The sequence below is a fragment of the Alosa sapidissima genome, chromosome 8 (assembly GCF_018492685.1).
Source record: "Alosa sapidissima isolate fAloSap1 chromosome 8, fAloSap1.pri, whole genome shotgun sequence".
In the NCBI taxonomy this organism is placed as follows: Eukaryota; Metazoa; Chordata; class Actinopteri; order Clupeiformes; family Clupeidae; genus Alosa; species Alosa sapidissima.
Genome location: NC_055964.1, coordinates 1,195,286 through 1,223,184, shown reverse-complemented (window position 1 = coordinate 1,223,184; position 27,899 = coordinate 1,195,286). Strand labels below are relative to the sequence as shown.

General features: G+C 40.1%; 1 protein-coding gene across 4 annotated transcripts in view; it reads right to left on the bottom strand.

The window, feature by feature from the left end:
- Window positions 1–27,899, bottom strand: part of gins4 (GINS complex subunit 4 (Sld5 homolog)) — a 52,021-nt gene that overhangs the window by 9,169 nt on the left and 14,953 nt on the right. For all 4 annotated transcript variants that reach the window (XM_042101454.1, XM_042101451.1, XM_042101452.1 and 1 more), the window contains one exon: window positions 23,154–23,267. In XM_042101454.1, the coding sequence (XP_041957388.1) occupies window positions 23,154–23,267 (114 nt within the window). The remainder of the gene's footprint in view (window positions 1–23,153; window positions 23,268–27,899) is intronic.

Genomic DNA, 27,899 nt, shown 5'->3' with positions numbered 1-27,899 from the left:
TGAATCGTTTTCATTTAGGACTAAACGCTCATAAACGGCTCTGCTTGGAATAAGCTACATTATAGCGACCAAATCAGAGTTTGTGAGGGAAACTTCAACTGCTGACTCAACTCCTACTCAAGCGAGTAGGACACATTTCACACTGCTCCTGCTTCACCTATCCTTTTAGCAATTTCCACTCTTTTTCATTCTTTTATTTCATTTACAAGCTAGTTTAGCAAAAACAGTGAAACCAGTACATTTAAATCTGAAACTTTAGTGGTTAGTTTTTTACTTTAAATGAGCCAGCCAAGTCAACGAGCAAAAACTGAACGGCAATTCACCTTGAAGTTGGATTAAAACAAAATGCGCTCCTCCGGCCAGAGACCCAGGAGATCATGCCGAAAATGTACTGAGCTAGAACAGAGGATTTCTACTTTGGAATCAAAGATGCATGCCCTTCCATCAACGACAGATGAACTACGAGAGGCATCTCATGAAGTGAGTACAGCAACTACTGGAAATGCAGAGAATGTAACCAAGCAGTCTAATATCACTGCTAATAGAGCAGATGAATGCATCGACCTCTCAAAGGGAAATGTGAGTACAGAGCCTTGGTAAGGCAAGGTGCCAGACCAAAAAACAAAAAACGTAATACAAGAACTGTATAAGTACCTCAGCACCAGTAAATTCAGATGTTAACTTCAGTCCTCGTATCAGAAATACAGACAGATCAGCAAACTACTACAGGGCTTGTGGTCCTAAGGGAAGCCCACAGCCCCTAACACTATGGAACAGATTTGAATGCCTCCGGGACGTGAGAGAGGAATTTCCCAGGGAACAGACCCAAAGCAGGCAGCGATCAAACCACAACAATAGAAAGATGGGCACAGATAAGCAGCAGCACTCGACACCTATTCATCCCACAACCCTCGTTCTAGGCGACTCTGCTGTGAGACATATAAATGGGGAAAGGATGATTGTATGTTGTTTCCCAAATGCTTCAGTGTCTGACACAAAAAACAAGCTTGCAGAACTGGTGTCAAAATATGCAACTATCAAGCGCATCATTGTGCATGTTGGAGCAAATGACATCTACAGAGAACAGCTGTATGTCAAAGAAGATTTCAAGGAACTTTTCTTGGCCCTATATGAGCTTGGAATACAAATTTTCATCAGTGGCCCACTCCCAGCAGAGGGAAGCTTTGTATTTTCCAGACTATTCAGTTTAAACACCTGGCTCGCAAAAACATGCTTTTCAGTTGGGATGAATTTTAACCTTTTTTGGAATCGCAGGGAATACTTCAGACCAAATAGCACAGAGCTGAGTTGGACTGGGGCCAAGATCTTAACCGAATACTATCACCTCTCTCTCCTGCACCCAACATTTTTTCTGCCAACCTTGAGCCGAGCCTCTGATAAGCGCTCAGTGGCCATACAGACGGAACAAGCGGATGACATCAACAACTCACCTAAACCAAAACACTCTGCACAGGCTGAAACAGAGATATGCCCAACCTCCCCTGCTGTGGGGCCCTCTGATAACCACCCGCTAGCCTGCACTGAAATGCAGACCTTGGAGAAACATAAACAACCAGCTCAACAATGCCAAGCCATGTCCACTGGACAAGATAAGATGGGTGCTGCTAAAATGACTCAAAGTCAATCACTGGCGTCAAACTCCCTGGAATCTCAGCAAACAAATGGATGTGATGAGCATGAGGAGATAGCACCTATCAAAGCTGCTGAGAGGATCAGAAAGGAAGGGTCATGTTGTAACACCAGTACCAATACCCCTCCCCACAAAGACACAACAACATGGAATACACTACTGGAATACATGCTGAAAGCGGAGCATCTGCAACAAACTTCCCAGAACCTCAGCAGGCAGATGGAGACTCTGGATCAATTTTCAACCCCAACCTCCTTGATTTCCCATCACCACCCACACCCAATCACGTCTCCACCCAATAAAACTCCCCAGGCCACACAAGCCCCCCTAATCTCCCATCACCATCCCCACCCCTTCATCCCACCACCCACTCAAACTCCACAGGATCCCCTGAATACCCATCACCATCCCCACCCAAGCACATGATGTTCCCTGCAAGAATGGAGAGACTACTACCAGTAGCCATGCAGAGTTTTACTAGCCCAAGATCATTAGCACCAAAGAAGCGAAGGGCACCTCCACCCCCTCGTCCTCCCCCTCCCCGTTTAGAAGGATCTCTTAAGCAGCAGCAACCTCTTAGTTCATTTTCTCAGCCGGCATATAGCATGGAATGTGCAGTGGAAAATACAGATGGCAGCAGGAGGGGACAATTATATGATGACTGCACTGCATGATATTCTCAGGGTCCCTGCAATATAAATGGTACTGACAGTAGTTTTGAGAACATGCCGGGACCCAGTAAGCCCATGACATTCTCTATTCCTGTATTGACAAGAAATAGAACACAAATGCATCGAGCTTATAGGGTAAACCAGTCCAATCTCCTACCCGTACCACATCAACCTCAGATTTCCCCCATGGATCATATTTCCCCAACACTTACAGCAAAACTAGCACTCCTGAATATCAGATCTCTTTCAAACAAATCATTCTTAATTTATGTATTAATTTGCACACACAACCTTGATTTTTTACTTTTAACTGAGACATGGTTAGATCAAGCAAACAGTGCTGCTACTCTCATCGAATCAGCTCCCCCAAACTTCAGTTTCTTGAGTGCTACCAGAGCAAATAAAAGAAGTGGGGGATAGCCACAATTTTCAAGACGTCTTTTCAGTGCAATCAGTCGTCATTCGGTGACTTTACTTCATTTGAATATCTGTGTGCACGCATTAAGTCTTCTCAGATTTTATTACTGACAATTTACAGGCCTCCAAAACATTCAGCTAAAGTTTTTCTTGAAGAGCTAGGTGAACTGCTATCAGTTGTTTGCATAGAGTTTGACTGTCTTATTATATCAGGGGATCTAAACTTGCATGTGGATAATCCTGAAAACAATTATGCCAAGGAATTCATTGCACTAATCGATACTTTCTCCCTAACACAGCACGTACAGGGGCCAACACACTCTCTCGGCCATACCCTCGACCTTGTTATCACAAAGGAGGATGAAGGAGGATAGAACTTTATTGTCACATAGTCACAAGTACCAGTGAAATTGACCATCAACCTGACCATACAAACATACATACATACATACAATATGACAAGGGGGTAGACAGGGCAGGAAGACAGGGCATTGAAGAAAAATACAGCATAGGGTCTCGATGTCTCTACAGCTGTTAAAGACCTGTCCTTATCTGATCATTTATGCGTGTTATTTGATGTGTCTATGTCCCCACACACTCAAAACACAGCTATGATGGTAAAAAGGAGAATCATAAATGATCAGACAAGTGCTCTCTTTGAGCAAGCACTTTCACTAAAGTCAAGTCAACTGTCAGACTCTGAAGACTTATTTGATCACTTTAATGCAAAAATGGCAAACATTATGGATGACATTGCTCCATTACAATTCAAGAAAGTTAAGGACAAACAGAAAGCACCATGGAGGCAAAATCCAGCAGAGAGATGCTCCGCACATATAACTCTGAAATATGCAAAGCAAGACAGTCTTTCTTTTCTAACATTATCAATAGAAGTTCAAATAACACTCGTATTCTATTTTCAACTGTTGATAAGTTAACAAATCCCCCCTCACAATTAGCGCCTGAACTTCTCTCAACTAATAAATGCAATGAGTTTTCATCTTTTTTTAAAGGTAAAATTGACAAAATCAGACTCAACATATCTGCTCAATTACAAATTCAACAACCTGAACTTCCAGCAACAAACAGAGGGAAACTAAACTTGATGTCAGAGTTCAGCTTGATAGACTACGAAACACTTGAAAAAACGGTACAGAATCTCAGCTCTTCCACATGTGTCTTAGACACTCTGCCTACCAATTTCTTCAAAACTGTTTTTCACCTCATAGCGGCGGATGTCCTTCAAATTGTAAATGTATCATTGCTGTCTGGCACTTTTCCTAAGTCACTGAAAACAGCTGTTGTAAAGCCACTTCTCAAGAAGAATAACCTGGATGCCTCCATGCTAAACAATTACAGGCCCATATCCAATCTACCTTTTATTGGCAAAATTATTGAAAAAGTAGTCTTTAATCAATTAACCACCTTCCTAACATCAAATGGGTATTTTGATTACTTTCAGTCTGGTTTTCGGGCAAATCACAGCACTGAAACAGCTCTCATTAAAGTTTCCAATGACATACGCCTCAACACAGATTCAGGTAAAACATCAGTCCTAGTGCTACTGGACCTTAGTGCAGCATTTGACACTGTTGATCACAATATTTTACTACACAGACTAGAACACTGGGTTGGATTTACAGGCATAGTTATCAGCTGGCTAAAATCATATCTACAAGAAAGGAGCTTCTTTGTTGCCATCGGAAACTGTACCTCAACACCAACGTCCTTGACCTGTGGTGTTCCCCAGGGGTCGATCTTGGGGCCACTATTATTCAACCTCTATATGCTCCCACTTGGACAAATCATCCAAAATAACTTGATTTCATATCATAGCTATGCAGATGACACACAAATTTACTTAGCTCTATCACCAAACAACTATGGTCCTCTTGAATCTATGTGTCAGTGTATAGAACAAATCAACACCTGGATGTCTCAAAATTTTCTTCAGCTGAACAAAGAAAAAACTGAAGTAATTATATTTGGTAAAAATGAGGAAAGACTTAGGGTTGCCACTCTCCTTGACACAAAAGGGTTGAAGGCAAAGGATACTGTTAAAAATCTTGGTGTATTACATTACATTACATTACATTTAGCAGACACTTCTTGACCAAAGTGACTTACATATGTCAGCTATATTACAAGGGATCACATTGTCCCCGGAGCAACTTGGGGTTAAGTGCCTTGCTCAAGGGCACAATGGTGGAAGCCAGGAATTGAACCGACAACTTTCAGGCTACTGCACGCTAGCCCAGCTCCTTAACCACTACACTACCACCGCCCCCATTAATTGAATTATTGTATTAATTGACAGTGATCTAAATTTCAACAGCCACATGAAAGCGATAACTAAAATCAGCTTTTTACCACCTCAAAAATATTGTCAAACTCAGAGGGCTGATGTGAAAACATGACTTAGAAAAACTCATTCATGCATTTATCTCCAGCAGGGTTGATTACTGCAATGGACTGTTCACAGGCCTTCCTAAAAAGACTATTAAACAGCTTCAGGTGATACAAAATGCAGCAGCTAGGACTCTAACAAAAACTAAAAGAACTGACCACATTACTTAAGTCCTTGCACTGGCTTCCATTAAGTCACAGAATTGACTTTAAAGCACTATTGCTTGTTTATAAATCAGTAAATGGAGCAGGACCTAAATACTTGTCTGACATGCTTCAGCAGTACACACATTCTCGTCCTCTCAGGTCCCAGGTGAAAAACCTGCTAGTAAAACCTACAGTTAGAACTAAACATGGTGAAGCAGCTTTTAGCTGCTATGCGGCTCAGCTGTGGAACCAACTTTCGGATGACATTAAAAAGGCCCCAACTGTAGCCAGTTTTAAATCTAGACTTAAGACCAAACTGTTCTCAGACGCTTTCTGCTAACTGTGCCGAGTTACAAATTCTGAATCTGCCTCGATAATTATTGTACTTTGTCTTTTATTACTTTTTTTTACTACTTTTGCCTTTGTTTTTGCTTACTAATTATTCTTTATTTTTAAATGATTTTACCTTGTGTTTTATGTTTTCTTTTTATTATGATCTTTACCTTTTAACTATTCTTTGACTATATTGCCCTTCTATGCTTTTATTTGTTATTATTGTTTGGTTTTGTTTATGTAAAGCACATTGAATGACCTCTGTGTATGAAATGTGCTATATAAATAAACTTGACTTGACTGCGGGTAACTGAATAAAGCTGCAACTCCTCAGACTGTATCTTATGTCCGTCTACTCTGTTGCGCACAACCTGCTGCAGCAGAAATGAAAGGCGTTAGCCCCGAAGGTTTTAATAACTTATTATGATGACCTGTCTGGAACTGAAGCACGAATGGTTAGCATATTTATAGGTAATAATACAAAACCCAAGCTAAAGTAATGCAAATATAATACTAAAACACAACTTAGAACTAGGCCTACTTATGTACTCGTTCCACTAACGAGTTTGTTTATTTGTTTCCCCGACCAGCGCGGTAAAGTGTAAACACACCAGCACAAGACGGCTCTAGATAGGGCTGAGCTCCGCTCTGTTAAGGTTAAATGGCGGATCATTCACGAGAGGATTTTGAGATGCACAGATTCCCAAATGAACGCATATCCACAGATTTTGTTAGAGTGGTGAAATACATTCACACCGCTGACATTATATTGAGGAAAAAGTATAGCCAACCAAGCTCAAGTAGGCTAGCTCAGTGTAGCCAGACGTAGGCCTAAATTAGGACTAAAATAAATAAAGTAGGCCTAAATTAGGACTTATCGGCCAGAATTCTGTTATCAGACTGATAATATTTTCATTTTTTCACTTATCGGCTAATAATATATCGGCCGCCGATATATTGTGCATCCCTAGTTTAAAGCAAAATGGGTTTGAAGCCATCTGGACAAAAATGAGCAAATAATCTGACACCATGTAGTCATGCAATATTTTGTGTTTAATATCTATACAACAACCCTCAACCGACCAAGTTCCTCACCTTCAGTGTCCCAGTTGATGCGTTTGGGCATTGGGTTTAACAAAACAAACAAAAAAAAAAACAATAAAAACAACTCAACGGCATGATTTTGTTGGCAGCCAGCGCCGTACCAGCTAGCACTAATACAATGCCGGCTGTGACAACAAAATCATGCTTTCGGCAGCAGTCAAATATCCCTCCGCCCACCCCATCACTGTAAAGCACAGCTGACAACAGTCCGAGCATTCCTGTGGTTGACACAGGGCAAATTAACTGACAGGTTGAACCCTGCAAAGTATGAAAGCCCACTGTTCCACTGTTGACAAACATCAGACTGATAGCGTTAGCTTAATTAGCCAGACCAGATGCTAACAGCATAAGCTAATACCGTAGCTTAATCGAGTTGAAAATTATAGAGATATTCAGCAAACTTATGGATAAGTGGATTATCCGCACCACTGGCACTGCCACTAAAGGCAGTAGGCCTAATGTCACTGCGGATCCAGAGAGGGGACTGAATATGCCTACCGTTACCGGCCTGGTAGATACTGAACCCCCTAGTGACGTTGGTGCCTCCTGAAATGTCGAAGGTTGTGACAGTCTTGGTCCGTGTCACAATCGCAAACATCAGAGGACTGAGGGGAAATTGAGTTCATGGGTGAGGTGACCTTCAGTTTTGTTTCACCTTTTGTGAAGTTTGTCAGACATGCGAGGAACAAAAACTGTTGATGTTTTCCATTAGGAGGGAGGGAGCTTTCCTTTTAGATGGCTTCAATAACTCCAGGAAAAAAGGCCCAGAGAAATTCCGAGCTCATGAAAATTCCTAGTGCCACTGAAAAACTCTCCCCAAATACACAAATTATGTGCAAATGTTCTCCAGATCAAAAAATGGGTATATGGGACTTCCGTTTTTTTCAAATGGCAGAGTAAGCAGCAGACCGGAAGAGCTCTGTCTGAATTTGACATTTATTTCAAATTCTTGATTCGAAAACCATATTTAGACTTTGGTGACCTGCCTGTATACAGTAGGTCTTGGACATATTATGTGCTCAATTCACTTAAATGAGCAATAAGGACAAAGTTAAGGAAACGCCCGGAAATCTCCCTAATTTTCAGGCAGTTAACGACAATTTACAGCCTGCGAAAGTCGCGTTTGTCTGTGCCACATATTGTCGGAAACGAATTATGACGTATGTGGAGGGTTTGCGGAGTGCTAATGGCTCTAATTAGTATATGAATAGCAGAAAAACCACGCCTGGCTTGAGGATAGTAAACACTAATTATCATATGTCTGTACAGAAATAAATGTATAATTTTCCTACATAAAAATAAAAAATATATTATATATGCTATATGGCCTGATGAAAGTGGACAGCTAAGAGACATACTGACCAGGCTACCGAAGTTGTGTGGAAGATCTGCTCCAAGAAAATCGGATAGACAATCAATCTGAATACTTGCATGTGCACCAACCAGAGGAATATTCCACATTGCCAGCCTTCGCTGGGCCTAGCAAAAAAGCTACTTAAGACTATTATCGCGGTCACTTATCTAAAATCTTTAGTAGTACGCTACGCATCCCACGTTATTAGGCTACCAGCCATGGCGACTATGAGGGCGACCACTCCGCTGCTGTCTGGGGCTTTTGCTAAATGCATGAAATACAAGCCTTACAATGAAAGACGGATAGGCTACCTTCTGATGCTATAACTAACGAAAGAAATGGTTTAGTTTAACACGGAGGAGAAGGACGCATTTGGCGCTTCAGTGCTGTAGCCTCGCAAAAATATTAGAGCGCTAGAATGTCCTAGTCATAACAATAATAATTAATTTGAACTATTTTCTGCTAAAACATTAAGCTACATTTTTTACGTTCAATGTAGGCTATAGGCCTACTGCGAGACATGTACAAAAGACACATTACACATTCACGCCACAATCAGGAGTTATTTGAATAAGACGATAGACTAATAAGTCTTTTATTTTACAAGACAGTAGACTAATAAGTGATAACTGTTTGGCTGACAGCCTTTCAGTGTTAATTTTGACAGCAAATTCTGATTTAGTCTTAGTCTTTTGAATAACACGCCATTTAGTTTTAGTCATAGTTTAGTCATCTGAAATCTTTTAGTCTTAGTCTAGTTTTAGTCGCCTAAATATCATAAGAGTTTTAGTCTTAGTCTAGTCTTAAGTCTTTTCGTCTTAGTCTAGTTTTAGTAGACCAAATATTAGCAGATTTTAGTTGACTAAATCTACAGTGGACTTAGTTGACTGAATGTTTCTCCAGAATTTCCGGTCATTGGAAGTATCCATCAGTCTGTTATGGCATTAAGGTTTGAATATGCAATACAGACACAGATTTAACGGTTGTAATACAAAAGATGTATTTTATTTTATTCTTAATGTCAAAAACACTGACCGTACATACTCTGTGATTAATTAATCACAATTAATCACATGCATCCATTTTTTCTATGAACATCTTAAAAACAAGTTTGGCAGATGAGTGAATCAATGAAGAGCCAAACCAACATTATAGACTAAAGTTCAACATCTCTCTCTTATTATAACTTTCTCTTTGGCTCAGGCATCAGCGTAGTGCCTGGTGTCAGATTTTTAGCATGATAAATGCAAATGACTGTAGTTACCAGTCACTGTCTATGACATGTGCAGCGTAGGCTACCCTAACACCAAAGTAATGTTTGGAATACCCCCTATGATTTTTCCTTTTTTGGCCATTCAAACATGTTTTAGATTTTAATTCACATAATAAGGTTGTTGCCTTTTGTATCCAGTAGGTGGCAGTCCAGGATAAGAAATAGAGAAGTTCAAAACAGTACAGTAGGAAAATGAGAGAAAGAGCCTACAAGTGCAAACGGAGATGTAGTTTGTGAAGTTATTGGAATGGAAATAAATGTAGCCACCTTCAATATACTTTTGAAGACATTTTGTTTCAAGCTGCAACACACATAGTCAATTTGGGAGTTTGTTTTTATGTAGGCTCAGCAAAACGTTATCCAAGTTACCTTTGACAAGGCTGGCAGCGAGCATTATTATCATCAAGAGGTGTGCTAACCCGTAGGACTAACGTTACCTCCAGATTGTTTTGCATCGAGGTGCTACTTCAGACGTGAGAACTGCTACGGTAGGCAACGGAAATTCCTTACTGCAGATTCAGAAAAAGTAGATTGATGCTCCTGTCAACAGTACTGGTCTGGGTGTTCTTTTTAAAACGTAGGCTAAATGTTTTATTCAAAGCAGTGCTTTCTGGTCTGCTTCAGTCACGATAGCCAGACAGCACTGGGTCAAATGTCACTATGAAATGTGATTAATGAGCGAAGACAGCTGAAATCAGTCACAGCTGTGTAACTAAGTCTGTGCATATAATGTAAACAACCTAACTGATGTGAACACGTCCTCGAAACTGTGCGAAGTCCTGCAAACTTGTCTTTGTTCTCCTCTTATGCAACTGCTGCTGCGTTTGTTTAGCTGTTACGCCTACATTTGCCGCAGCTTTTTAAATGGCTCTGCTGCTTCTGCATAGATCAACCTACCCTCAAAGATTCGCTCCGATTGGATTTCTTCCCAACTTGTCCGGCAAAAAGAGTAGTTTTGATTGGATCTCTTCTCCATTCGTCCCTCCCTAACATTTTCGTCTCGTTTTTATTCGTTGACTAAAGTGTCAGTTATATTTTGTCATAGTCTTCAGTCATCATATCTGACTTTTTATTTAGTTTTCGTCCATGAAAAAGCTTCATTGACGAATATTTTTCGTCATAGTCTTAGTCAACGAAATTAACACTGCAGCCTTTAAAGTTGGCTCAATTTCATTTCCAGGGAAAGGTTTTTTATGTTTAAGCCTATGTTACAGCAGGAATTAGTGCCTGGCATGTGGGGGCGTGGCATCACGATGGTTGCTTCCCATCGTGATGTCGGTCAACCAGTACTATGGACAATATCGCCACAACCCTACTGAGGAGTTTGCTCCCACAGCTCCCACAGCAAAACCAAACTTAACTCTTTTAACACAAAAACCACAACATGTCAGATGACAAATGTGTGTAGGGAAAAACATATGACTGCATTTCAGACCTCTATATTATCGACAGTTTGGCTGGCGTGATTATCCAAAATCCACGTTATTTTGCCATAGAAAAAAAACATGGACACATTGTATACAAAGGGGTGTGTTGTCTGGAGAGGTGTATTGTTTTTTCAAATAATGTAATAAATGCCAAACAAATCAAATTCCACTTCATTAAGGTGGATGCCAACAAAATGAAATGCCACTTGCACTTAAAACATTTTGCACTAATCTGTTAGGCTACATTAGTAGACCTAGGAGTCTAGGATTTGTTTCTGTATATGATAATATTTTTGTACCAGTGGGATATAATTCTGAAAGTTAAAATATGTCCTGTATTATTGTGGGATAAAAACGTCGAAAATCAATAAATAAATTGTTTTTAAAAAAAAAGAAAAATAGGGATATGGTTCAAGTGAGAGATGCTCCACTGTGCATCATCTCTACGCTGCAACTGCTTGTGTGACAGGGCATAGCAATCAGAGGCCACATAAAGTGAGCTTGAGCTCACTGGATAACGAGGCTCTCACAGGTTGGCTTAAACAAGAAAAGAAATACAACTACTTGTCGCATGAAATTCAGAATGAGATCATTAAGATGTTGGCTTTTGATCAGTTCGTGTCACAGATATGGAGCGCAGAAAGGTAATTTTTCATCACAAAATAAAAAATGACATTTATTTCTGTAAGGCACACACCATAACGTATGTAAATGTCTGTAAATTGCTCAGCGGCCCCCAAAGTCCACCTCCACCATGATTGTTATATTCCCAGATTCAGGACAGTCTGGCCTACACATACATGGAAGTCAAGTCATGTGGCAGCTTGCTATGGTGAGATACATTTCAGATCTGGGTAGCCTAGACTGCTGAAAAAAAATATAGCTTGTGTAAATGGCATTTACAATGACCAGGATAAATGCTTATAACTAAAGGTAGTGAGAATGGCCAAAAATAGAGTAGGGCTCATAGGGCTAAATAACAAATGGCATTTATTTCTGTAAGGCACACAACACATATTTTTCACGTTTGCTCAACCCCAGAAAATCCCTCCACCATGGCAATGATATTGCCAGATGAAAGGCACATCAAGCTGCCAGCTTGGAGTGGTGATACATGTCAAAATAAAAGGATTTTTATAATACGCTTTTTGTATTTTTATTATTTAAAGGTGACGGAGAATCAAAAACATACAAAATAAACATACAAAAAGAGCTAGACATTCTAAACATCTCCGTTTCATAGAAATTCCTCTTTTAGAAATGTTCGCCAGAAATTGGGCCAATCTGAACAACGGATACATATTACGTAAAATGCTGCGCAAATTTGTTCAAAACTGCTGCATTAAAGTTAATTCTGCTAAGGTATTATCACAACATACCTTAGTACATTGAGGAGACTAAACTAAGTTATGCAATTAAGCAGTATCTCAAAGCTAGTTAGAATACTGTTTGGATGTCGAGTTTAGCATGCTTACTTACAGCTGCTTGTCAATTTCGTTACTCATGCAGGGCTCATTTCATTGACTCCGACATTGAATGTTTGCAAAATCCCGATGTAAATGGAAAAGTGTTGTCCAAGACTCAAAAGTGCTTGTCCCAAGGAGAAGTACGAACCTTTATTTTAACTAACTACGTAGAAAACGTTATGAATTGCATCCACACATCTGCGTTACAATTACAAGGGTTCCCTCACGAACGTCTTAAAGTGACAGGCACTCAATTAGACCTATACACAACCAAGACAATCTTAATCCTCAATCCCCCTTTCATGTAATCATTCACATCATACCATACCATCACATTTTATTGGCGTTATGGATGTTACAAAAAACGTAATTTTCCATGGAATTGCCTAAGTATTAATACATGAAATTGTGGTAGATCTGGGTAGCCTAGACTCTGCTGAAAAAAAACTATATATAGCATGTGCTTAAAATGACCAGGATAAATGCTTCTTTATCCCATAGGTAAAGGGTTCTATGGGTTAATGTTTGGACACACACACTTATTAATAGTTTTTTTTTTTATTTGATTCCTTTTTTCCTACATTGTACAACAATACCTACATCCAAAGACAGAAGATAAAGGTCTCTAGAAATATATTATTTCCATGTGCCACATTTCATATGTCACTGTTTACCTCTATGACAACTTTGCCAATAATTGATATTATTAAAGTCAACTTCATTCTTTTCAATTAAAGGTCTCATTCACCGAGAAACCGTTTAATACTTGTTCCTTTCGAAATACTATAACTTACTCCAAGTTGCATATGCATGCTGCACGTGAAAATGATCTTCTACCCCCATTGCCCGCATTAGCCAATGATAGAAAATACACGGAAAAACAAGCGAATCAGAAAAAGCCCTTCCCTGTGACGCCGCAGGGAAAACAATTATTCATGGCCACCTTGACTTGTGACCGCCCACAGGAAGACAGGAAGATTTTGGCCAGGAGATTGTCTCTCTGCAGTTAGTAGGAGCTAACAGCAAGTTGCTAACATGGTGGAGCAAATTCGTGCCTGTGTTATTTGTGGCAATAACATATCAATGTTGCATGTCTTGCCTTAGAAAGAAGAGTTGAGGAAGAAATGGTTGGAATTTATCGTTGGAACACCACCACCGAAGTATAGTGCAACATTAGTTCTGTGTTCCAATCATTTCGACCACACTCAATGTGCCTGCCTACAGTTAAAAAAGTGGTTTTGCATCGATGTTCTGAAAACCTGGACCTGTACAGTACATCACGACGATCGACCACCAGCTCACAGGCTGTAAGTACAAACAAACTTTTCCACCTAACGACTGCTAGCTAGGTCACCATTAAAGCTAACATATTATTGAATAGGCTATTAGCTCCAATCATTGGAAGACAAGGAGAAAGTTAGGTTGAAGAGGGAAACGAAACTTTATGGTATGTGAATGCAAAACCGCACCAGTCATGTCTATGTCCATATCTACCATAGAGGTCACCTTTCTTCAAATTTCAAGTTTCATTTATTAGTTAAAAATAGCAGACGAGACAATTATATTGATAAGATATTTTGGCAAAAAAAAAAAATTGTGTATTTACCTTCACAGTTATAAATGCCCAATTTTAGGGTCTGGGCTGTTCTTCACCTGTGTCTGTAGTAGCCTAGGCTACTTGCCAAACATGTGTACTGGACTGGACTCCCTTCAATTTTTTTTTTTCAAAGGTAGACTATTTAAATATTTTAATAAGCCTACTAACTTTACTAGGCATCTATTGTCCCATATGCAGCACAGCAAATCAAAGTTAATCCACTTCTTTACATTTTGCATACCAGTTGTATTTAAACCAACCAAAGCTTGACTGAAACATTGTAAAACCTGCTGGTTTCATCTCAAGCATGCACATATTATGAACGCATTTACAGAAGCGTTTTTTTATGTAGCCAGTCGGCGACATTAAAAAAAATATGCGGTTATATTTCACAACTTTTGCGAAGTACTGGGAAAGGCTGGCAAGCAAGATGCAGACAGGTATTACAGGTAGGCCTATTATAACTTAGACAGATATTTACTTAGGCTAGACCAGCAAAACACGCTAGAGATGCAACAGATCAACTTCATGTGTATTTCCTCGGTCGGTCTGTGGTTCCTTCATAAATTGCGCAGCAAATTATCAGACGAGTGACGGAAGCATCGCGCATAATTTGACCAGCAGTCTTCGCGTCCATAATTTGTGAAACGATGCTGCGTCCGAGCAAAGATTCTAGAAGCCCAGCGCAACTCCAAAAAGGAGGACAAATGAGCGTCTGGCTTGAGACCGCACTGGACAGGGCTTTTAAACTGTCCGGCCCAAATCCGAACGTAGGACACCCTATCGCTAACTGGCTTAGCAGCTCCTTCTCAGGCTCTATCGCTTGCATAGGCTACCTACGTATCTCTCAGCCCTCGGCTACAACACAAAACGTAAGGCATATTTTTACATATTCTTACCATTTTCACACCTTTAACGACAAAAACATCTTCACTCTGCAACCACTACACTTCCTTCAGTAGCCTTAGAGCCACAATTACACGAAACCGGATGGAGACATTTCACTCGCTCTCTCGCACTCGCTGACAGTCCCATACACAAATTTAATACCTCCTTTTCGATAATTCAAGACATTCCAGTCAATTTAAGACTTTTTTAGGCCTTAAAAACCAAAAGTTGTATTTAATACTTTAAGACTTTTTAAGGATCCGCGGGAACCCTGAGATCCATATACTGGGCAGATCAGTCACACACGCAGAGGCGCAAGCAAGGACCATGGCGGAGAAGTTTTAATTTTAAACTCTCCGACTTTCTGCATCTAATAAGCTTATTATTCCGTCAGAAAGCTATGTGTCAAAAGAAATACACTTACAATTTTAAGCATTTTCAAGCACTTTATCCGAAATGCAAGCACTTTTCAAACCTTGAAAACGCAACATTAAAATTCAAGCATTTTCAAGGATTTCAAGCACCCGTACGAACCCTGCACTTACACTCAAAGATGAACTGATTAGATTTGAGTGGTCAATGTTACTGTGATCTCTCAAAAAAACAACATGGGCCTACTGTATTTTTACAATATCCTGGAAACACCTTGAGGGAGTTATTTCAAATTTAGCACAACTTAGGCCTAGGCCCTGTACACACATAACCAGATATTTTATGTTTGGGTCTTTCGTCCACACATAAACAGTGTTTTAGCACACACAGATATTTTTTTAAAACCTTCTAAAGAGAATGCTGGTTTACTTGGATCTGTGGACATCCAAAATGGAGATTTTTACAAACAAGTATATACGTATACAGTATATACTCTTTTGATCCCGTGAGGGAAATTGGACAAGGACATGATGATTACTATGGATGGGTATTGGGTGTTCGTATATAGCAAGTCAGTCAGTACTCTCCTGGGCTTTACTTGTTTTGTAGCCTACTGTACCTCGATGTCCATCCATCGTAAAAACATGTCTGTAGACCCTGCTTATTAGTACAAGTTGTTTTAAAGCAGAGACTCTGATATGGTATAACCACCTAGCTTCATATTAGGTTCCCACAAGGAAATCTGTCTGAAACATTGAAAACATGATAACGTACATTACTTGTGAATCCGTTTCCATTGCATGCCACATGACCAGTGGTTAAAGTTGGATTTGGCAGGTGGGGGAACCCTAAAATACAGTGTCGGTGCAACGGGGAAAAATGATTCACCGTTGGACAACATATTGAGTATTGTGGTGTAGCAATACTTTTTGGACAAGAATTGATAGCTTCTTGGTCACCTCTGTACACAAGAAAATTAACTCCCCAATTATTTTAACAATATAATCGCGCTGTATCGTTGGTATGAAAGAATATATTTATTATTAAATTATCCGAGGTGGCGGAACTGCATTCCTCCCACTTTAATTCCTGCATATGACCGCTGTCTGCTGTGTTGGGCTGATGGAACAGTGCTAATGGAGAAATGCCAAGCTAGATTAACATTTTCCAATGTTAAAACCATTTATCACATGAAAAATAACAATGTAATTATCATGTGATAATAGCAATAATAATAATACTCTGTGTTTCCAGGATATCATGTTCAAGTTGTAAAAATATTTTTTAGTGAAATAGTTCACAAATATAAATCAGCCACAAAACTTCTGTTAGACTTTTTTTGAGGACGGTCACTGAAAGGAGCTGTAATAAATATCGGAGGCTGCTGAAAAGGCAAGCCAATGGCTATGGCACTCACATGCTATTTGGGGTCATGTTGTAACCTGAATTGACTCTGAGACACTGCTGCTGTGTTTCTGGAGTGGTAGTTGTTGGTGCCTACATCAAGGGCTTGCGTGTCGGCTGTGTATGTTGTTGATCAGATCATAAGTGTCCACAGTAATGAAGAGGAATGACTGTAGAATTTATGATATTGCTTGGATGTTGGTATGTTGCTGATCGGATCATAAATGGCCATAGCAACAAACAGGAATGACTGAAAAATTTGTGACAATGGTTGGTAGTTGGTATCTAAATATTTGTTGGTGTCTGCATCAAAGGCTTGCGGTTTGACTGGGTATGTTAATGATCAGATAATAAACCACCAAAGCAATGAAGAGGATTGACTGAAGAATGTGTAGGTATTTGTGGGTGCCCACATCAAGGGCTTACAGTTGGTCTGGTTATGTTGCTGATTGGATCAGAAACTGTGGGAGCAAAGAAGATGAATTACCAAAGACTTTGGTGGTACTTCTTGGTGCCCTCATTAAGGGTTGGTGTTTTGTTTGTTGCAAAAAAGCAGCAAAAAAGATGATTAACTGAAGAATTTGTTGGTATTTGTGGGTGCCCACATCAAGGTACTGCAGTTTGCTTGGCTGTGTTGCTGATCGGATCATAAACGGCCACAGCAAAGAAGACAAATTACCAAAAAATGTGTCGGTATTGGTTGGTAGACAACCCATCATGAGTGTGGAGGGAGCTTGGTCTGAGATGCCAGATACCACTGTTGAGCCTTCTGGAGGTCACCGATGAATGACGAAGACAAAAGAGCAAGTGAATATTTGTACCAAATTTGAAAAAATATCCCTACAGGCATTTATGATATACAATTTTCTCAAGAATGCAAGGTCCTTGACCTCGACCTTTGACCACCAGATTCAAATATTTGTTATCTGTGAGTCAAAGTGAATATTTGTATAACATATGAAATTATGTCAGGGATTTTTTTAGATTTATCCACCACAAAGGGATATACATAAGGTCACAGTGACCTTGACCTTTGGCTACCAAAATGTTACAAGTTATTATTTGAATCCAAGTGACTGTTTCTAGCGAGATATATAGAGATATGTTGGAGATATCACATTTGCAAATATTGGACATACGGGTATACTGGTGTATGTCACCCAATGATGTCATTTTGAGCTACCTTAAGGAATATATTGCACTTAGGACATTAAATATAGCTTTGATCAGTAGACATGATTGATGATAATATATCTCCATTTGTCCACCATAAATGACCTAAACATTATGTTTCAACCAATCACTGAAATAGATATGTATTTAAAATCACTGGCTGGATCACACTATTTAGGCGGTTACAGCGACAAAAATAATAAAAAGGCCGAGCATTTTTCTTTTGATTTATGAAGTCCACAGATGGCCCTTTCATGTGCAGAAAGAATTTTGAAAAAAGGAGGTTGCTCATCGGAGATATTCAGGTCTGAATATTGCCATTTTTGGGGTATTCGCCAAAAGGCATGTGATATAGTGGAGACGTGCAGTCCTGGACTGACACCAGTCACACCTTACGCCTTGTAACTCCGGTTTTAAACTAACCTTGGATGGACCTTTGATGGCATGGATTGTTACTTTGCTGTGTTTAAATCTGACAGCAGGAGGGATGTCAACATTTTATGCAATTTTGGGCCTTTTTTTGAGGTTTTTTGGCCTAAAACAAGGACGGGGCCTAACTCCCCCTGGGTTGTTTCAAATGTTGTACTATTTTGGCTTTTTGAGTTTTTAGGTGGACCCTTCAAACTGTCCAAGTTTCATCAAAATCAGTGACATAGCATGTGTCAGCCCCGCCTGGTCCTCTCATGGACACACTCTTAAATCCAAGAAGTCTAAGTGCTCCCCCAAGGCCTCTTAAAATTTGACGAATTTGACAAATAAGACTGTGCTGCGTCACATCTCTAATAGTTAAAAAATAAAATGGAGCCAAGCAGTGCTTCAGAAAATAAAGTTGCCATAGGTTATGGTGTTAAGACAAACAAGACATTTGAATTTACAATGAAAGAGATTTATTCAGTCATTCTTAATTACAACATCTAAAAGAATGAAAGTAACATCCAACTTAAAATTTGCATATCAAACGACATTGTCAAAATATTGAATCTCAATAGGTCTCAGTGTTTAACAAATGAGTTGTTGTTTGGTTGTATTAGTTGGCACAAGCTTGCTATGATGTCCGACCACTTGGTACAGCAACTGGCGCTGGTCATCGTGTGTGGACCATTGTGAGGACCTTGTTAAAATCTGTGGCTAGTTTAACAGCATGCTCAGCACAATCATTCACCACTTTCAGTGCATGAACAATCTTAGATGCTGCAACATAATCAGCTTGATCAGACCATGTAGCAACTGAAGAGGTCAGGAATTGCTGTGATAGGCCAAGTGCCTGGAACAGGTTGAGAGAACGACTTGTGACAAACTGTGTAACAGAAAGGCCCTTGAAGTTAACTCTTGTTAGGAGCATGAATGAAGCAGGGAATGGCTCTCTTTGTAGGGCATTGACTATTGCCTCTTTTTCTTCATTGCTGGCATCAGGGGAGAACAATGTCACAGCAGCAAGGTCCTCAATCAAATACCAAAGATGAAGCTGCATCTTACTTAGTATTATCTGAGAAATTTTGTCGACTTTGCTGTAGTCGTCGGCCAGCTTTAATCATTGCTAGGTCATGTAGAGGGGCAGACTCTGCCACTGGTGCCACAAACCAAAAACATGCATAGACCGTGAAGACAAACACACACATGCCCCGCAAGGCATCAAGGTCACCTTTGGTGAGCTTGAATTGGTGGCGAAATCCAAAGATTTTCAGGCAATAAATTCCTTTAGCGACCACGATGGTACAGACCTGGTGCAGAGAAATCTGATGTAATGTTTTCCCCCAACAACCAAAGTGTTAGTCTAGCAAACTCTCTGTAGTCTTCTCGAGGACTTGGGCATTCTCCAGATGCTTTTGCAAACTTTGCACAACAACATGACGTCTGTTGTCTAGCCCGATCTTCTCAGAATCACCAAGACAACCTGGACCAGAATCATCACTACCCAAAGGCTCAAATTCTGATTTGTCAATTACTTGCCACTGAATAATATTAATAATCTTTTCAACCAGGAACAACAGGCGCAAAACAACAGAATTGGCAAAAACGGCCAAAACTTTAATTTAGTGAACATTGGGGATTTTGAAGCCTCTGGGGGGACCACTTCTACTTGTTGGATTTTCCTGAAATTTAAACTGCATTTCTTTTTCACCTAACCTCCTAGAATGAGAGGGTGTGCGTTGTGAAATTTTAGAAAAAAAAATGTCCTGTGTCCACCCTAATAAATAAATAAATAAATATATATATATATATATATATATATATATATATATATATATATATATATATATATATACATACATACATACACACACACACACTATTAGTAGTATGTTTAACCCTTTCGTGCCCGTGCCGAACATTCCATTTTTGGTGCTGGATGACCTCCTTACACAAAAAACCTTATTTCTTGAGTATAATACATACCATCAATGGGATATACATACCATTGTAATCAGAAGGGTCAGTTCTATCAAATGATGTAAAATACATATGGTAATGTTGATATAGTAATGAACAGTCTTCGAAAATCCTCTCCAAATGTATACCGAAATTCGTTAAAATTGAATTTCATTCGCATAAAAATGAATTTTCATCATATTTCTATACGAGATAGAGAAAAATATAGAGTGTATGACATGATCAGCAAGTTGTGGGCTATTTAACAAAAAAGACTGAATTGGAATACCATTAACCTTTCAAAAGTTATGATAAATTAAGTGATAAGTGTATAAAAATGCAGGAAACGGGATTTAGAATGTTGACAGAATTCGCATTCTCTTTCTCACCAAAAACATAAAAGTATGCATAAAAACTAATAATGAAGTCAGACACAATGGTTTAGATGTATTTGGTCCATAAGAATAAACCATTTATTTGTATATAAGCAAATGCTACAGTCAACAATAATGATATATAAAAGAAAAACATGTACCTTACCAGTAATACAGCAAGTAAGTATACTGTATATTTATTGAAGATCAATTCTGAAGAGACATAGAATACATTTGATTCAACAGATACAACTTCCTTATATAAATTAGTGTAATATGAAAATTATATACATCTATAAAATGTATTATTTATGAAAAGCTAGGAATACAATCAACTTCAACATCACTCAAAAATCAATGTGTCTAAACATTTGAAAGTGGATTACATAGAACAAGCCTGTTGAGAATAAACACATACACACATATAAACACAAACTCACACACACACACACACACACACACAGAGGAGGATAGGGAAAGGTGGGGTGGGGAACCTGAAGGTTAAACACAGAGGACCTATGACTCATAACGAAACGCATCCCCTTCTGTAGAATGCCAAATCTGACAGCAATTTTGTTTACCAAAAAAGCAGTCACCTACCGCTAAACTCCAGGCCATACAAGCTACTTTAGTGTTATTATGTATTGTTTTTATAACAAAGCCAACAATTTTTCTTTGGCTCCTGCTGTACAGGAATATGTACTTGATGAAAAGATGACAGAGTAGTAGTTGGAGCAGCTGAAGGCGAGGCTGAAATTTTGACGGAAATGCCTGCCAGCTGTTGTGATAGATTTTCGCCAAAATCTTTCTGGCTGTAGCTACCAAACCTAGGTTCAACACCAGATTCTGCATTGCCAAACTTGAAATAATAAGAAACTACTGAAACAGCAATGTCAATGGAGAAAAAGTGTACACAATATGTATTTCTCATTTGGTCAACGCTCCCTGATCCCTTCAGAGACTTGGTTCCCCAGTAGCAATGGATATTAGGGAGGGAAGTGAAGTCCCATGTCAATGATCAATCCCAGAAAACTGTGAAACTCTTCTGGGGTCTCTTTGTCCCATGCCCCTGCACTGTGTGTTTGCATACAACGGCCTACTAAGCACAACCTCTCACCCGTTCCGGTTGGTAAAACCACATATGCCTGGGACAACAACATAAAAATCAACATAACAAGTCTATTTCACAGTGTTTTAGTGGCTACACCACCCTACGCACGCCACCTAAATCTATACCTTCTTCCTCCATCCTCACATGGTCTTCAACATTGTGAGCGCAAGCTCATCAGCAGTCAGCCACCTCTTCAGGCCTGCAAGGAGGTCTGTGTAGGTCTTGTCATCCTCCATCTGAAACAACAGTAAAATCATACAAATGTAATACATTTATTAATTAAAAAAATAAAATCACAAAACTACAGATGTGTGCATGTGTGCACATACATACACAAGAAGAGGTAGCCTAAACTATTGAAGCATTTTGAGTAACTCAAAAATATTTAGAAGTATGAAAAGTCATTTTATTACACATGGGTTTAGCTACCCTAAATCTGATTGCCTGGCTGGCATTAAGATAAAGACAGATTACATTTCACCTAGTAACTAACTGCTTAAATGCAATAATGACATTTCTGACATAATATGTGATTTCACATCATGTTTTCTATAAAACTACATATTGAGAAGAGTAGAATATCAAGTCATGCCATCTTAGAAAATGTTGAGACAAGCACGTCTGATGTTTGACATTTAGAAGCAAGGTAAAACAGTTCACTACAAACTGCCTAGCGAGGTAACAACCCGATGAGAGGCAATACGTTAATTAGCACTACATTTCTGACAGAATCCGTGATTTCACATCTTGTTTTCTACAACTACATATTGAGAGGAGTAAAAATATCGCTCAACTTATTTCATGTAAGAGAACGCAACTTAGAAACGCGGCGCCCATTGATTTATTCAGCTTTGGTATGCTATACTGACTTGCCAATATAATGCTTACCTAACAAGCAAATTGGTACTAGAAAACAAACTTACTTACAGGTTATATACTAACAGGTTTTTAAATGAAATTGTCAAATGAAAATAACTGATATAAAAAGCAAACGAGAATACTGCAAGCAGTTCAGAGTAATGCAGCTAGCTAAAGTTACATGACGATGCACTTAGCCCCCGCTATGCCATAATGTTGACGCTGATGAGAAAGCATATTACTATCAAATAACATGATTTTATGACTACAAATTAAGATTAACCATAACTAGAAACGATGTAAAATATATATTACCTCAGTTTATCCAGCTGTGTGGTTTCCAGTCGAGGTAAACTCCAACGAAGTGCAGGTGGCATCTAGCGGTCCATGTTAAAATGTACGACTGAAGTGAAAAGTTTTTTTCACGACTCATCTTCAAGTATCCAAAACATTTCGCGCCATAAACCCCTTAACCAATCATATCAAATTGAAGCTTATGTTGTCAGCATTACGGGGAAGATTTCAGAAATAAAATCAGTCATTGGACAGCTGAGATATTAGATGATTGGTCATCGTTAAAATTTTAACGAAATTAGAATGGTCGGGCTTGTAAGGGTTAAGTCTTAAGACCAGCCGCTATGGATTCATACCTTGGGTTCTATAAAGCACAATGTATATTGTTAATGGGGGAATACATACATCAAATTTAATGAAATAGTCAGAATGATTTCTACACAAAAACAAAAACATTCTGTACCTTCTGTAAGCGGGAGCGCAGGAAGCTGTTAAGGACAAACCGGATGCGGTCAATCTCCATTCGATGAATGTTGGCTTTGACATCACCCTTCCTTGCTCGCTGCAGGTTTTCTTCCTGTATCACACAAACAGATTGAAGTGGAATTTAAGTTTTCGCCCTGCACTAAGTAAAATTAAACCAAGGCCATTTAATCCAATTGTAAACCAAAAACTGTGGGCGGGGGATGTCCGCAGCAAGGAAGCAGGTGGTGCTAATTGAACTAACTGTCCCCTGGGAATATTGAATGGGGGAAGCCAAGGAAAGGAAGAGGGCCAAGGTGATTTGGTAGCTGAGTGTCGGAGGAACGGGTGGAAGGCCCGCTGTAAGCCTGTTGAAGTGAGCTGCAGGGGCTTCGTAGGCCAGTTTCTACAATGGGTCCTGGGACTCTTAGGGATTTGCGGACTGCACAGCCAAAGAGCCATCAAGAACATCCTGGAAGCTGCTGAAAAGGCTTCACAGTGGCTCTGGTTAAGGTGGGGGGGGGGGGGGGGGGGGGGTGTACACGTTGTGACGTAGTGCGCTACCTGGATATACTCTTTTGATCCCGTGAGGGAAATTTGGTCTCTGCATTTATCCCAATCCGTGAATTAGTGAAACACACAGTGAGGTGAAGCACACACTAATCCCGACGCAGTGAGCTGCCTGCTACAGTGGCGCTCGGGGAGCAGTGAGGGGTTAGGTGCCTTGCTCAAGGACACTTCAGCCATTCCTACTGGTCGGGGTTCGAACCGGCAACCCTCCAGTTACAAGTCCGAAGCGCTAACCAGTAGACCACAGCTGCCCCGAGTCAGGGCCTGATCAACCCCGGCTGGGTCGTCCGTGTGAGGTTGTCTGATGTAAGAACCGAAACACCCTATGACCCCGGGAGCATCACTGACGATGTGTCCAGGTTGCACCACAAGGTGTATTCAAGTACAAAAGTGTTTCATTGAATGTTCTGCAGGTGACCCTACAAATTTAAAGATAATTTATCAGCTCTCCTTAATATGTAGAAATAAGGAAGCGCTCTCAACACCCTATAGTACTTCAACTGGGTGCTTAAACTTTCTTGATGGTAAATCAAAGACTTTGAAAAATAAATAAAGCAAGTACTCCAGTTTCGTTTACTTTTTAATTGCCTCACAAACGTTTCGGGCTGACACCCTTCTTGAGTGTGAAAAATGGCAAGATCACCCTTGACCCCAAGTAGGTGTGCTTAAATGAACTACATCATCACCTTTAACCCCCACAGGTACCCAGCGCTCTCCAACAGGGGGAGACCCAGTTTCAATGTACAAAAACATAGAATAATGAAACTGCAGTTTGCAACAAAAAACAACAGACAAAAGACCCTCCGGGCCGTCCAATTGTTTCGTGGAATGGCTCTCTTATGGAACCCTCGTCACAGTTTGTGGCTTGGTACACTTTACCCTCTTACCTTAAAGACACTACGGACTTTCTGAAAAAACTGAGGGATTGTCATGTTAACTCTAATGATTGTTTGTGTACTATGGATGTGTCTAGTAGCTAATCTGAATTGTCCAATTGTTATTGTTCAGTCATTATTGGGGGCCAAGCAGCGAAGCTGCGAAGGCACCCATTGAGTTACTAGCTTTTCCTATTATTATTACACATCCGCCATTGGAGTCTATGGCAGCCCATAGAACGCCTGGCTAAAAAGTGCTGATCCACTGACCACTCACGCTCATTTACGGACCTCTAAACCCAGCCGTCTAGCGCCACCAACAGGTCAAAATCTGGCCGAAAATTGAACCGCTGGGTCTAAAGTTATGAAATTCGGCAGACTGATCCAGCACTGTCCCATGATCACTCTCACCAATTTACAGTTGGTACAAACTCTATGCCCAACACTCTAGCGCCACCAATGGGTCAAAACTGGATTGCATTAACGCATGTGACCATTGAACGGTGCATCCGATTTTCACAAATCAGGCACTGTTGGAATCCCTGGACCGACCTAAGTTCAATGACTCCTATTACGTCACTTTCCGCCATATTGGACCTCCGCCATATTGGATTTAGTCCAAACTCTACAAAAAGTTTCAGCGTTCACAAATTCCATCCGATTTTCACGGAACTTGGCGGAGATGATCTTCTGCCCGAGCCGCACAAACGATCGTCAGATTTTTCAATTTCATTTTTGTTTGCCCGTGACAGCCAATCAAATATGGTGATGAAGCCGCCAAACAGGAAGTGGACTAACGTCTCTGTGACGCTTTGAGTTAACATAACAAAACTCGATACCATTAGTCAAGACACTGTCCCAATCACTCACAGCAATTTTATGCATATACATTGAACACTCTAGCGCCACCACCACATGCGTTCATGCGCGTGATCCTTGACTCTTTTGTCTGATTTTGACAATTGAGGTAGCGTCTGAATCCTTGGACCATCCAGAGTTCATCGACCCCTATCCCGTCCCTTTCTGCCATATTGGACCTCCGCCAAATTGGATTTAGTCCAAACTCTACGAAAAGTTTCAGCGGTTACAAATTTCATCCGATTTTCACAGAACTAGGCGGAGAGGATCTTCAGACCGAGCCGCACAAACGATACTTGTCAGATTTTTGAATTTCAAGTTTATTTGCCCGTGACAGCCAATCACACATGGCGACGATGACGCCTAACAGGAACTGGGCTAACATCTCGGCTACGCTTTAATGTATGAAGTCCAAACTTGGTACAGGGACTTGGTATCTGATTGTGATGACGCAATAGGAAATTAGCATCATTTGGCCTCTATAGGGGGCGCTGCAATACAGGAAGTGAGCTTGTATCTCAGCAACGCTTTGATGTCCAAACTTAATACAGAGACAAAGTAGCTGATTGTGAGGACATGCAAGGAAAGTGGTCTCATTTGGCCTGTAGGGGTGCTGTAATAGACAAATTGAACTCGCATCTCAGCAACTCTTTGGTGTATGAAGTCCAGGGACATGGTAGCTGATTCTGAGAACGCACATTGGACATTGGTGTAATTTGCACGTCTAGGGACACTAATACAAAGTAAATGAACTTATTTCTCAGCCATTCTTTATCCAATTGCAACCAAACTTGCTGTGAGTGCTTGCTCATGCCATGGCAACTCCATTCCTGCTATAGCGCACTGCTTGGCCCCCACATTGCTGCTTGCAGCTATATTTGTATTAATATTTTGTTCATTAGGCCTACTAGAAAAACTCCTGAACTTTTTTTTCAGAGCAGGACAGATGTACAGTGGGCATCGCTTTAAAATGACCACTTCATTCGCGCATTACGCGGCGTGAAGCTGCGTGAAGCTTTAGTACCACTTTCAGCCACTGTGCGTCGCTCTGCCACTGTACATCGCTCTGCCTGCCGTCCCTTACATAATTGTTGCCGAGAGTAATCCCAGCCTACGAATTCAATAACAAAATAAATCATGCATAATTAAACATTACCTCGATTTAGGCTACTTGGGTATGGCTTAAGGCTTGACTACACGAAAATCGAAATCGAAATTTGCTGTCTACATTATTGTCAGTGTTGGGGTTAACGCAACTATGCAAATCAAAACAGTGGTGTGATAATTGAGCCAGTAGAGAAATAACTGTTCAGAATTAATCTGTAGCCTTGGGTAGGCTTCTGCAGAAAACAATGTTGTTGCCGATTTAATACTATCTGGCGACGTTTTTAACAGGCTACGCAATAGAGGCTTAGACGACTATGACCCACGTTTTGGTTTCGTAAATTAATTTGCCCTACTTCTTGACTGCAATGTAGTCAATTGACTGCTTGACATGTCATTTTTATTTTTCTGTACGATAAACAATTACATCTGCTTTATGCCGCAGAATTACATTCATATTTGGCTGACTGCAGACGCGCCACTTCCCTCCCCATATTCCAAGATTAAGATAGTATGAAGTGCTTTTTGTATAGGCTACTATCATAAAAAAATAGTTAAAACGAATAGCTATTTGCAATTTGACAAAACACTGGTCCTCATTTTGCGAATGCGAGGACGATATGAGCCTGTTGCATTTAGTTAGATGTCCGAGTCACGCATAATGTTTGAAAACCACTGGCTCGTAATCACAATAATTTAACACACGACAGTTGGATAACCTACTTCAACATGTCCCCATGCCTACATTTTTGTGAGTAGCATAGAGATCGTTAAAAACAATAAAGTATGGCTCTCCGTTTGGGACATCGAAAACTTTTTTTAATTTTTAATAGACTACCGTCGAAGATGCTGACTTGCAAAAGCCTCGGGATAACACGTTATCTCCACTATCATCAGTCATGCCCCTTGATCAAAGTGGGGAATGAAATAAAAGTTTGATAACCACTGGCTTAACAAGTTACCTGCAGTCCAGAACACAGAATCTATTGCAATATTCTGATGATCGGCGATGATATCGGCAAATGTTTGTTTTCCAAAGTAAGAATTTCACTTCACCATGCACCTTCGACAATACCTGGCCTACCTGGTATCATTACAAACATTATTCTGTGTCCTAAAACTGGCATATTTTATGGCATTGTGTCATGTAAGTTCGTTGCAAAATCTAGAGAAATGTGTGAGGTGGTCAGCGGGGGACAATTGAGACACACATTGGATTGTGTTATTACTTGAACATTCCACACTATCCACAGCTGTGGTAGGCCTATCAGGGGCAGGAGGATTACTGTCAGCGCAGGCTTTATATAAAATTCTTCAACAGAAGGCCTCTAATGTTGTCT